Below are 12995 nucleotides of genomic sequence, written 5' to 3'. Positions count from 1 at the left end.
AAAAAGCCTCTCAAGGCTGCCCAGGGAGGGGAAGGTTTTGGGGGGACAGTAAGTGTTCCAGACACTGAAATTTCTGGATGGTGGCAGTGTTACCAGATCTAAGCTAGTAATTAAGCTTAGAAGTGTCCGTGCAGGTCCCCACATCTGTACCCTAAAGTTCAGAGTGGAGGAGGAACCTTGACAGTGATCTAATGGACATAGTGTACTTAGACTTTCAGAAGTCCTTTGACAAGGATGCTCACCAAAAGCTCTTAAGCAAAGTAAGTAATCATGGGATAAGATGGAAGGTCCTCTCATTAACCAGTAACGGGTTAAAAGACTGGAAACAAATGGTAGGAATAAATGGTCAGTTTTCAGAAGGGAGAGCGGTAAATAGTATCCCATAAAGACCTGTACTGGGACCAGTGCTGTTCAACATATTCATAAATGATCAGGAAAAAGAGGTAAATGAGTTAGGTGTCAAAGTCTGCAGATGATACAAAATAATTCAAAATAGTTAAGTCCAAAGCAGACTCAGAAGAATTACAAAGGGATCTCACAAAACTGAATGAATGGGCAACAAAGTCACAGATGAAATTCAGTGCTGATAAATTAAAAATAATGCATATTGGAAAACATAATCTCAACAATACCTACAAAATGATAGAGTCTAAATTAGGTGTTAACACCCAAGAAAGAAAGCTTCGAGTTGTGAATAATTCTTTGAAAATGTCAGCTCAGTGTGGAGTGATAGTCAAAGAAGCTAACAATGTTAGGAACGATTAGGAAAGAATAGATAACGCAGAAAATAATACCATTACGTAAATCCATGGTATACCCACACCTTGAATACTGTGTGCAGTTCTGGTTGCCCCATTTCAGAAAAGATATATTAGAGATAGAAAAGAGAAGGGTAACAAAAATGATTAAGGATATGGAACAACTTTCATCTGAGGAGAGATTAAAAAGTCTGACTATTCAGCTTGGAAAAGAGACAGCTAAGGGAGAATATGATAGAGGGCTATAAAATCATGAATGGTGTGGAGAAAATGAATAAGGAAGTGTTATTTACCCCTTCATGAAACACAAGAACCAGGGGTCACCCAATGAAATTAATAGGCATCAAGTTTGAAACAAACCTAAGGAAGTACTTCTTCATACAACACACAGTCAACCTTATGGAGCTCGTTCCCAGAAGATGTTATGAAGGCCCAAACTATAAATGGGTTCAAAAAAGAAATAGATATGTTCATAGGTCCATCAGCGACTATTAGGATGATCAGGGATGTAACCCCATGCTCTGGGTGTCCCTAAGCTTCTGATTGCCAGACGCTGGTCCTAGATGACAAGGAGATGGATCACTTGGTTAATTGCCCTGTTCTGTTCATTCCCTTTGAAGCACCTGGCATTGGCCACTGTCAGAAGAAAGGATACTAGGCTGGATGGACCATTTGCCTGACCCAGTATGGCCATTCTTATGTTGTTCTAATTATTCTAAATTACAGCATCCTAGAATTGTTGAACAGCCTCACGTTTGCAGACTGTCAACTTTATTCATTTATAACTTTAAAATGAGTAAACTGATTTTCTTCCAGATTGCCTTATTTTGTAGATATTATTGAAACTTAAATCAAGACTGTCCTGTAATTTTTAAAAATGTTTGTGTGACATATTCTAGTTTATATTTATATATTGTATGATTTGATATAGTTTATTATATGGATATAAAGAGAGAATAAGAACAAGGAGTAATGGACTCAAGTTTCAGTGAGGGAGGTCTAGGTTGAATATTAGAAACACTATTTCACTAGAACAGTGGTGAAGCACTGGAATGGGTTACCCAGGGAGGTGGTGAAATCTCCATCCTTAGATGTTTTTAAGGCTTGGCTTGAGAAAGCCTTGGCTGGGATGATTTAGTTCATGCTGGTCCTGTTTTGAGCAGGGGGTTAGACTAGATGACCTCCTGAGGTCTCTTCCAACCCTGATATTCTATGATTCTGTGAATAAATTTTACTGCAGAAGTGCAAGGTAGCAGAGTTAACTGAGGCTGAGACTCCAGAAACAGTGTTAAAATATAACAAAGAATAATAAAAATCTGTACATTTTAAAAATAAAACTTTACATAGTTGTATTGAAAGCTAATAAATAAATGAAGTTTCTAGACCTTTTAGCCAGAACTGGAAAATATCTTGCCCACACCTTTGCATACATTATGTTTCTGCAGAAGTTCTTTTCAGAAGTTTAAAGTAGACAGTGATTTATGAAGTATCACTAAAAGTCTTAAAAGTCATGTTAATAAAGAGGATGCATAGATTCTGATTCACAGGATATGTCCATTTGGATTGTTCCTCAGTTACTGCTCTACAAAGGCATTTTGTTATTCCTAGGGTGAAGCAGAGAAGTAATTTTCCAAGGGTACAGGATACGCTTATTCTCAAGTCTGGGTGAAGCACACAATGTATTTCCGTACAATATTTTTGTACTGAAGAAAGAAATGTTGGAGAAGGGAACTGTTGCTTCCATTTTTGAGCCTATATTCCTAAATTAGATATCCAAACTACTCTTTTCTTTGGCAGTGATAAGACAAAACAAATTTTGATGCACTATTGGCAGGGAGTGGTCTTGAGAGAGAGAGGGAAGGACTCTTCTTTTATCCCTCTCCTCTCTTATAGCTGATGTGCCGCAGGGTACTTTGGATCCAATGGAAGTTATGCAAGCAGTCATGTAGAATGAGTCTTTATACATGTTACACCTTTAGCCCCGCTTTTGATTTCTTACAACTTAAACAATTCAGATTTCTGTTAGGATGTTGTATATTATGTTTATATGGATATATTTTCTTCATATGTGAGGGAGTATGTGTAAAACTGATCAATCTATTTTGCTCAGCATCTGTCCTTTAGTTAAAATTTTAGATAATTTATTTTTATCATATGCATAAAATAGAAGATGTTAAAAATTGCCTTATTCTTTTATCCCCTGTAACCAAGCTAAAGAACTGAAACCTCCAGAGAGAATGAAGGGGCGGGGGGGTCTTTAGCGAGTAGAGCATAAACCAAAGGAAATATTCATAGCCACAATTCTTTGAGCGAGCACAAAAATTGTATTTGGACCATATATATTGAATCTTCTGTGTTGGTTGCTCATAGTAGTTTAACTCATAAATACATTTCCACCATTATTAAACTAATCAGTGAAATGAAAGTGGAGTGAGCATCTCAACAAGTTATTTGGGTTCTGACCCTGCTGCTGCTCTGCTTATAGAACTCCCATTGTGTTCAGTGAGAGTTCTCCTTGGGAGGGTCTGCAGAAATAGGAGCTTTGATTATAATTCAGCAAGCCTGTGGTATTCCTGTCTACTTATTTAACATGGTTGTATTTATTAAAAGTATAGACAATAGAATGGCCTTTAAAGAACTGTTACCTGTGTATCTAAATTCCACAGTTCCAAAGCTTGTTTCCTACAAGATCCAGCTTAACTCTGAAAATCCTGACTTTCTAGTTGCTACTGGTTTTTTAACTATATTTTTTTAAAGTTTCTTTTTACCCTTAAGTTACAGATATGTGTTTTCAACCTTAACTTCAGCATAATGAAGTTTTAGTCGGGTAATTTGTGTAGATTTTCTTTCTATATTTGAAAAGTTTAGTAAGTTTTGGGAAGCAAGGATCAGGTTATCTTTAAGAGCTTCCATGCTCCATAGAGCGCTTGGCAACATGAAGCAGCAAAGCTGGGTAGTCAGGAGTATTTGCCCGAGATTTGCCTTTTAGGGTTTACAGACTCTGTAGGCACTTTGAGTTACGGATAACAGGGCAGCCCTGGAGAATGCACTGTTCTCCTCTCTCTCTTGTGCCATATAACTCTACTTGCCACTCACCTGTTTGGAGCAAAAAAGCATCTTTGTCCTGGAGTAAGGTGGTATTATTTTCCTTCCTGTTGGTGATCTGAGTGAAAATTTTGTGTCTCTTTCCCTCACCCCACCCTATATATGGGAAGGTGTGTGGTTTCTTTTGCTTCTGCCTCTCCCATGCTGTGAAAGATGCACTGTTCAATTATTTGCTAATGTCTCCATCACTCCATCCCTTATCATTTATCTATTTTGACTCGTTTTTTTTAGGGCAGGACCATGTCTGTATGTTTGTCTGTAAAGTACATATTACACTTTGGGTGCTACATGAATAATGGCAATATGAGCAGGATCAGTCCTCAAACCATATATAATATCTTTAAGACGAAGTGTGTATTTTGCCAAATAAAATGTCCCTGTTGCTAGTTTGACAAATAAGGAGAAAAAAAAAAGAATGACAGCATAAAAAGCCCAACTAAATGTTGGGGAAAATAACCTACATAATACAATTGTCATTTTTGTATTTAAGAAATTAGGATAGGTATTAAGTTATTTGGAATTAATTTGTTAATTGAGAACTTTTGAAATCATTTCTAATTACTGTCTACATTATTATTTTTTTCTTTCACAGCTTGGGTCCTGTATTTGCTCTGTTTGTACCATTTTTTTGCTCCATTCCAAGGATGCAAGTGACACAAATATTAGGCCAGTTTCCCATCACAAACAAGACATTGGTCTATATACTGGGTTTACAGGTACAGTATACCCTTCCTTGTTCACCTTTTATTGAATTAGCAGTGTAGCAGTTTATAATTTTGCATGCCCTCCAGCTAATTTTGTAATATTTCCACCCATACTTTGTACTTTAGGCTCACATTTTAAAGGTGTTTAGGTGTTGCTATGCTCAACATTGCAAAGCCTAACTGATTTAGGAGCTTAAATCTCATTTTAAAAATAGTTTAGGCTCTTAAGAGCTAAGGCTTCTAACTGCCTAAATCACTTTTGAAAATGTGTTCACTGCAACTGTATGTGGTGGGTCTTTTGTTCAGTTGGCTAGAAGAAAAGGGGTTGTTGCCCTCGGAAGGGCTTCCCTCTGCAATTGGTGCCAGAGATGGAGGAAGGGGAAGGTTTACCTGGAGAGATTAGGAGGTGGCTGGACCAAGTGGGAAGGTCAGCACTGCTTTTCCAGGTGACCAGAGAGGGAGGGCATTGTACTCCAGGCCGTTCCAGAGAAGACTTCTCTGACTAGGGTTGGGTTGGCAACTCCTACCCTCCTAAACATAGAATCAGAGTGGTCCAATCCCCCTCTTTTTCCTGCTCCCTTAATCCTCATACAAGGGGAGGGCCGGCGGGTCCAGGTTGGAAAGGAGGTCTGACAGCAGCCCTCCCAAACACATGGAAACGATTAAAGAAATAATGATGACTTATACACTACAATTTATTGCTGACTATTCCCAGATATTTTACCTAAATAAATTTGCTGCCTAATTAAACTACATCCATTGGCTCCTGTGTTTCTTCCAGCATCGCCAGACAATGAGATTTAGTCTTCTAAATCAGTTAGTCATTGCAAAACTGAACATATCAACACCTAAATACCTCAAATAATCTGGGCCCTCAGGCCTTATAACACCACTTAAAACACAGGGGACAAATTTGTGCAATAGGGATTTTTTATTGCCAGTGACCTACTGTAGTAGGATGAAATGAGCCAGTATGCAAGATTCTATTTCTGTCATTCCCCAGAAAAAGGTGTAAAGTCTAAATTATGAAATATCTCTGATTTTGCTTAATCTTTTTTACTTTAACAAAAATCCTGATAGCTCAGCCACTGTATTGATGTGACATTAACTGAATTTTTCTTATTTCCTTGTTTCCTGCCATGCGAAGCAGGAAAGAATATATATAACTTTAATGTAACTTCACAACGGGACTCTGCCAGTGTTTGACAGCAGCAAGAATCTGGTTGACTAAAGATTTTGATAGCTATATTTTATTTTCATACACAGCATTACCATTTGACAAATAAAATTGGTAATTTGTCAATAAGAATCTGACATTAAACTTATGTGGAACTTAATATCAAAAGCATAAAGAGGAAAATTAATGAGAAAATATTAAGTGTTGAATAGATGAATATAGTAGCCACAAAAAGTTCTAAAATTGAATGGGTGATTTATGTAACAGGAGACTTGCACATTTATAAGAAATGATGCCTATTTATACACATTCTAGAATACTTAAAAATATCTCAAACTACCAATGGAAAGTACCAGTAAATGTATAATACATGGTTAAGTGTGTTTTGGGATGAATAGGCCAGTTTCAGAATACTGACTCATGTCCAGTTCTCTAACAATCCTTCTTCCGTCCTGTCTGTCCTTGAGCACTTGGAGGGTTTTTCTGCATTCTGCTCAAGCACCGCATTCTGCCTTGATCCCTCTGAAACCTTATCTGCTTCTCTCTCCTGCCTCCATCAAAACCATATGAAAAAACATCTCTGTCTTTTTCCATCTTAATCACTGGCTTTTGCTTTCTTACCTTTGTTTCCTAACAAATAGATCACTGCTGCTGCCAACCACACTCACTTCACTCGAACTTTCCCTGTTGCATTCACAACTGCTATTGCCATGCTAAGACTGACGAGCACTCATTTGCCCTTTCTTCACTCATGAATTATGATCTCATCTCAAGTCACCCTTTTTACAGACAGATTCTGGAGAAAGTGGCCTCATTTTGGCTACCTCTCACAGAACAACCTCCTTTACCAATTTCAGTCTGGTTTTCAGCCCTTTCCTTGCACTGAGGCTGACCTTTTCCAGGTGCTAAATACCTATACCTTAATTCAAATAATGGATCCCCTCTCTTGGATGGAGAGGAGTGGAGTAACTTAATTTCTTAAATCTTGACCTCCACTTTGGACCACCTCCATGACAACACAATTAAGAGTTGCTCCTTTAATTTATGTTGTCTTCCTCTATTTGGGACTCCTTTCCTGCTCCCTCTGAGCTGCTGAGTCATTTCCTTTGTTTAAATCTGTCTTTCAAACTTGTTTTTCTCTGTAGCTTATAAACTGACTTCCTGCAAAGCATTATGTTGAACTTAATAATGATAAATGAAAATAAAATGTATAGTATTGTGGGAAAAGAACAACTGTCAGATCCTGCCTGCTTTTTCCGTATCTTTTAGTTCTGAAGTGTGCCACTGCTATTATGGAACTGATTTCATGCAAAAATGGATGACTCTGACTGATTACTTTGAGGAGATAGACACAAGTCCTACCATAATACTAGGGGATAGTAAATCAGAAAACAACATCTGTGTGAATACTAATACCCATATTAAAATCATTACTCTTGTGTCCTCCAGCTCGTAACCTCTGGTTCCTACATCTGGATTGTAGCCGTAAGTGGACTGGTAAGTATTACCATTTAAAAAATGGTGTGTGATGTTTTAGAGCACTTTGATACATTTATGTTCCAACCTATTGATGCTCTAAAAATAACCTTGTATCTATTGTAAAAGCATGGAGGTTTTTTATTTTTACTAAACATATTCGTGCAAATTATCCAGTTTCTGAGCAGCAGCAAATTAGGAACAATAATGGAAATTAAAATTCTAGTATTAAATTCAGAATTCCTAGGACACTGGCTAGACTGATGCTAAAGACACATTGACAATAGAAGTGTCTTCTTTATAAAGAGTAACCAGATTGTCTTGGCTAAAATTTGCAGGTTGGCATCATTTTCTCATTTTAGTGCAGTGTGTGTAGCTTTAAACACATCATGATTAATATTCACAATACAGTAGAAATGTTAATTCTAATAAAGTATTTGTTTATATTTATTCACCCAAGTATTTTATTGTTATCTGTTTTTAAGAAACTGCTTTCATTTAACATTCAGTTCTCTAGACTTTTCATTGTAATGATGTAAATTCATGTTTTGCCTTCCTTGTAAAATATGTCACCATATAGCAGTAGTAAGAAAGGTGTGAAATAAGTTTCCCCACCTTAGCTCAATGAGGTGTGCAGTCTGCCCCTCTGTTGTCCTCTTCACCTTAGTTGTTAACATTGGGACACTTTTAAATGATGATACAGTTTATGTTGCAATCAAGATGCTTCTTAAAATATTTTTTATGATCATTCTGTGCTCCCAGAAATGAGTCACTGAGGTTCTTCTTTTAAGCTTTGTATGTCCTCGAAATTTCTTTAGGAATGACACAGCTTCCTGCTGTTAAAATGCTGGCTCTGTGAAATGGCTCTTATGACTCAGTGAAAGTTGGCACCTCTCTTAAAGCAGCTCAGCCTTAGACCACCTAATTTTGAACATGAATAGCATGCTCATGTTCTCGGCATGAACATTTTGAGTTAGGCCTTTTGTTGGTAGATCAGAAATTTGGCAATGACTTATGCTCACAGGTAGGTCCTATCGACTAGAACTTTCAGGAGATAGGTAAGCACAGGCCTAAACACATAAGACGAGCCAGGTATTATTTCCACAGCCCAGTAATTCTGTAACCATTTCCAAAGCCTATTCTAAATTATACTGTGAGCTGGTAGGATGATTGAGCGGAAACAAAATGCAGCTACAGGCAGCAAAATCTGTTCAGCAGTTCAATATTTTTATAAATGTAACTAAAAAAAAAGGTAACATAAGCAAAAAGAGTAAGTAACAAACCAAAGCTTCTGAACTCTGGAGATCAGCCCCACCCTGAGCACCTGAGTAAGAAGCTATGACTAAAGCTGTCTTCCTGTTACTCCAGAGGCTCTTTTTATAGCCCTTCCTTTGGCACAGGTGTTCAAGGGGAGGAAAAGGAAGCTGAATTTGACACGTTATGTAGTGGACAGTAGGGCAATGTGGTTGCACGGGCATACATATCTTGAAGGAAACTTACTGCCTGTTTGGTTTTTGGGTTTTTAGAATACATGATGTAATACTTAGCAGAATATCCATTTTCAAAAACTGTACAGTTTCTCTAAACTGAGACAGCTGTAATAAAATGTAGTTGTGTGTTTTGCTTCAATTCTTTTTCAGAAACAAAATGTGGTTTTTTTTTAAATTTAAGTTGATCAAGTCTGATTTTCATTGGTAGCAAGTTGATAGGACTGAACTGAATTTTCACTGTTAGATTAAACACTTCAAAATATCATTTAACTTTTCATATCATTTTAAGTCAACACCTGGTTTATAGCTGTGAAACAAGTCATTAGTACAAATTGATATTTTTCAGTCCATAATACTTATGCGAGACATGCTTTGCCTGTGTCGTCAGCTGAAGGACTGATCAGAAGATCAGTGTTGTAATTCAGAAAAAAAATACATCTCCTGTATTCCAGATGTCTCTTGCATAACATAACCATCACTCCTCTAAATATAGGCAGTTGCTTCCTTTTTTCTTAAAAAAAAAAAAAAAGAGAGAGAGAAAAGTGGTAATTTTGCAGCTCAGAAGAACAGTCGAGAGTAAAATTTTATTACATTAAATGTAAAGTCTGCATTTACAGTGGTTCATATTTCACCATTTAACACTGAAAAAACATTTTATAACATCTGTGTGTATATTTCTGCAAGGTATTTAGTATTTTGATTTGGTAAACTATATATTTGTGTGTTTATGACAATTGTACTACTCTTGATTTTGTGTAATTGATTAGTCAGTTTGGGCCAGATTTTCAGAACTGTGCATGGAGACTTGCACATGCAAAATGTCATGTGTTTGAGTCCGTAGTCATGACAGTCAGTTAGATGTGTAACTGATCATTTGCACACAGTTACTGTACTTAAGTGCCCATTGTATTAATTAAAAAGACAAATTAGGCACCGAAATGCCTGAGCATAGTGTCATTTTGAAATCTGGCACTTGTTGAAATTCTGCTCTTATCAAGCATCAACATGTGTTCTGCTTCATTTCCAAATAGTTGTCAAGTTCTCATATATTTTGTTTAGGCCAATTAAGTTCTCTTTTACAAGTTAAAGATCAGTTACAAAACCAAATGAGTCCATTCAACTAATTGATGACTGATGATATACATGTGTAAGTTACCAAGCAAAACTCATGAGCTGGGTCCCTTCTAAGGGAAATTTCTCACTCTGGGCCAGGTCAGCCCCAAAAGATCTACAAGCACAGGTGTGCTTCACACACAAGTTTCCCTCTTTCCATGTGAGAGTAGCGCTACCTATGCTACCTATGCAACTCTGTTTCTTCCTCTCCTTGTCCTGTCTGGATATTATTTGATTGGAGCTCTTCATACTTGAGCTTGAGTAGGGAGGATATTCCTCTCTGCACCACCATTCCCTGCAAAACTCTTAGGTTTCTGTGCAAAAACAGACAGACTGGAAGTAATACAACTTCGAGTTGTTCCTCCTCCTGTGTCCCTTCTCAGTGGCTACTGAATAGTTTGAGGGGACCCAGTAGTGACAAAAATACACATATCTACAAATATATCTATGGATATGGCATGTATAGTTATTGGAAAATTTTGGAAAGTTTGTAGAATGAAGTTGGATTGCTCCCAACATCTTTAATAGCAGAATCACGGATTTGGTGTAGTATCTGCGAGTTGGGTATACGTTCTATCATCAGAATCGAAGGGAAAAAAAATCCTGTTTCTAGCTTGGCTTCAAGTACATCTTTCTGGATTGTTGAATTTGTATCAGTGTAGAATACACATTAGAGGCTACTTTTTTACTCTACAGGATCAAAATAGGTATTTCTCAGTACCATTGCTTGTAATTACTATTAAAAGACAGAATCCTGCTCACATCTCTTGTATACCAGTATGTGCCTGTTTTTTTCAGTTATTGAGAGGACAGAATGCGGTGTAAAGAATGTCACTAACAAGTTTCATGGAAGTTTTTCTGCAAACAGTACGATACAGGAAAAAAGTATTGTAAACATGTATACAGTGTTGACATAAAAATTAACATATAATGCTAATCTTTCAATAACTTATGGATCTACTTTTTAACTTAGTTTCTTGTAATTGGCTTTGTCAGGGGTGTGATATGTTTGGTGCATCTAAAAAAGAAATACTGAGGGTATGTCTTCACTGCCAACATTAAAGCTCTGCCGCAGCAGCACTTTAATGTGGTTGTGTAGTTGCAGGACCAGCACTAGGAGACAGCTCTCCCCACGCTTTAAAAAAACCACCCCCATGAGGTGAGTAGCTCCCAGTGCTGTGCATTGTCTACACTGCCACTTTACGACGCTGAAATTTGCATCATTCAGGGGGATGTTTTTTCACACCCCTGAGCGAGAAAGTTTCAATGCTGTAAAGTGGCAGTGTAGACAAGGCTTTAGATGTTGTGGGGATAATAGTGTTTTCCACAAAATTGAAGAAAGCCCCTTTTGAGCCTCCAGATTTGTGTAAGTTCAAACTGTTTTATATGGATAGACATATTTCTGGTAGCAATTTATATCATCAAAACAGGCAGCTGCAAGCTATACGGGCGATACACCATACACTAACTTTTAATGTTGGAACATGGACTTTTGTCTTTGTTACATTTACTTTCAACGAACAGTCTTCTCAGCTAGTTTATCTAATCTCATTGTCCAATCTAGTTAAGCCTGGAAACAAAGGTTTTCTTTCTTTCTTTCTTTTTGTAAACAAGTACAGCTTCTTAAAATGGCCTGTCTACTTATATGCTGCATTAAACAAGTGAAAATCAGCTTCTCTCTAAAGAAGTACATTTCTGGTTGGCTGTCAGTTTATATTTCTCATTGTTATACTCTTGCAGGATTGAAATATGAGGGGCATGTCAAGGCTCACTCAATATTAGCTACACCATAATTGCATCAAGAGCTAAACTCAGGTTGGTACCAACAGATGAGATTTCCCAACCGCAACGTGGAGTTCCCTCTGTACATATACATAACATTATTGTCACACAGTTCCACATATCGAGGTTTCTGCTATCTATGTTGCAAGGGGTTGTTTTAGTAGAAAATTGAGTCTGTTAGAGCCTCTTCCCTTTTTGTGGTGTGAGTGTTGAAATGTCTGTCTGTCTTTCACCCAGTGTAACGTGTGTCAATTTCATAGTAACTTGCTTTCTAAATAGACTGTACTACATTCATCTCAGTATCTGGGATAGTCTGAGTCTTCTCTAGGCCATCACCAAATTGGGTACTGTCTCAGACTCTGGGGCATTTAGTTTTCAACATTCTTAACTTTAAAAGTACTGAATTTCCTTGAAATTTGACTTGCTTTCTAGATATCATTGAGGCTTAAAAACCAAACCTACTCTGAAGTCTGTGTGTACTCTATTATAGTTTACTAAATTGAACGTTCTTATACAATTTTATATTTGCATTGTACTATATATTATATGTTTTGGGAAAATGATATAAACACTGTATTTTAAGACATAAGCACAAGGGGACAGAATTAAGGTAGAACGTTCTACCTTAACTCTGCATTTCCTGACTTCTGAATGCTTGATTTCTCAACCTTGACATTGCATTAATAGTATTCTTTTGCATAGACTACAAATAAAAATGATTAAATATTTATGGGTGGGTGTTGGGTTGGTTTTTCTGTTTATTTAGTAACCAGTGCGCCAAGGCTTCTTTTTCTAGTGGTTTTCACTTTAGTGGTTGGTCCCTCCTTCTTGGAGGAGACTGGGAAGGGTGAGAAGCAAAACATTTAATCAGTGCTTTTATGTTCTGAGGTAGTGAGAATGAAATGATCAAACTAATTATTTGAAGAGATATGGGGAATGGTTAGTTCTCAAAATAGTTTTGACTATGATGTAATGCAGTTTCCCTTGCACTGAAGATGAAAGCATAAACCTTGCTAAGGGCTTGTCTATGCTTGCAGCACTGCAGCTGTGCTGCTGGAGTGCTTAGTGAATATGTTACCAGCACCAAGGGGAGAGCTTGGGATTAGGTTCGATGTAACTATGTCTCTCAGGGGTGTGAGAAATCCATACCTCTGAGGCCTGGTCTACACTACGAGTTTATTTCGAATTTAGCAGCGTTAAACCGAATTAACCCTGCACCCGTCCACACAACGAAGCCCTTTATTTCGATATAAAGGTGACCATGCAGAGCTCATCAGCACAGGTAACAATGCAGTCTCCGAAGAATCGAAAAAGAGCTCCAGCATGGACTGCACAGGAGGTACTGGATCTGATCGCTGTATGGGGAGAGGATTCCGTGCTAACAGAACTC

The 12995-nt window shown here is 37.4% G+C and overlaps 1 protein-coding gene across 2 annotated transcripts in view; it reads left to right on the top strand.

The window, feature by feature from the left end:
- UBAC2 (UBA domain containing 2) overlaps positions 1 to 12995 on the top strand; it is a 190267-nt gene that overhangs the window by 129569 nt on the left and 47703 nt on the right. For both annotated transcript variants that reach the window (XM_075061513.1, XM_075061512.1), the window contains 2 exons: positions 4456 to 4579; positions 7194 to 7241. In XM_075061513.1, the coding sequence (XP_074917614.1) occupies positions 4456 to 4579; positions 7194 to 7241 (172 nt within the window). The remainder of the gene's footprint in view (positions 1 to 4455; positions 4580 to 7193; positions 7242 to 12995) is intronic.

This window comes from Chelonoidis abingdonii, chromosome 1 (genome assembly GCF_003597395.2).
Source record: "Chelonoidis abingdonii isolate Lonesome George chromosome 1, CheloAbing_2.0, whole genome shotgun sequence".
NCBI lineage: Eukaryota > Metazoa > Chordata > Testudines > Testudinidae > Chelonoidis > Chelonoidis abingdonii.
This window is presented reverse-complemented; position numbering and strand designations above follow the sequence as displayed.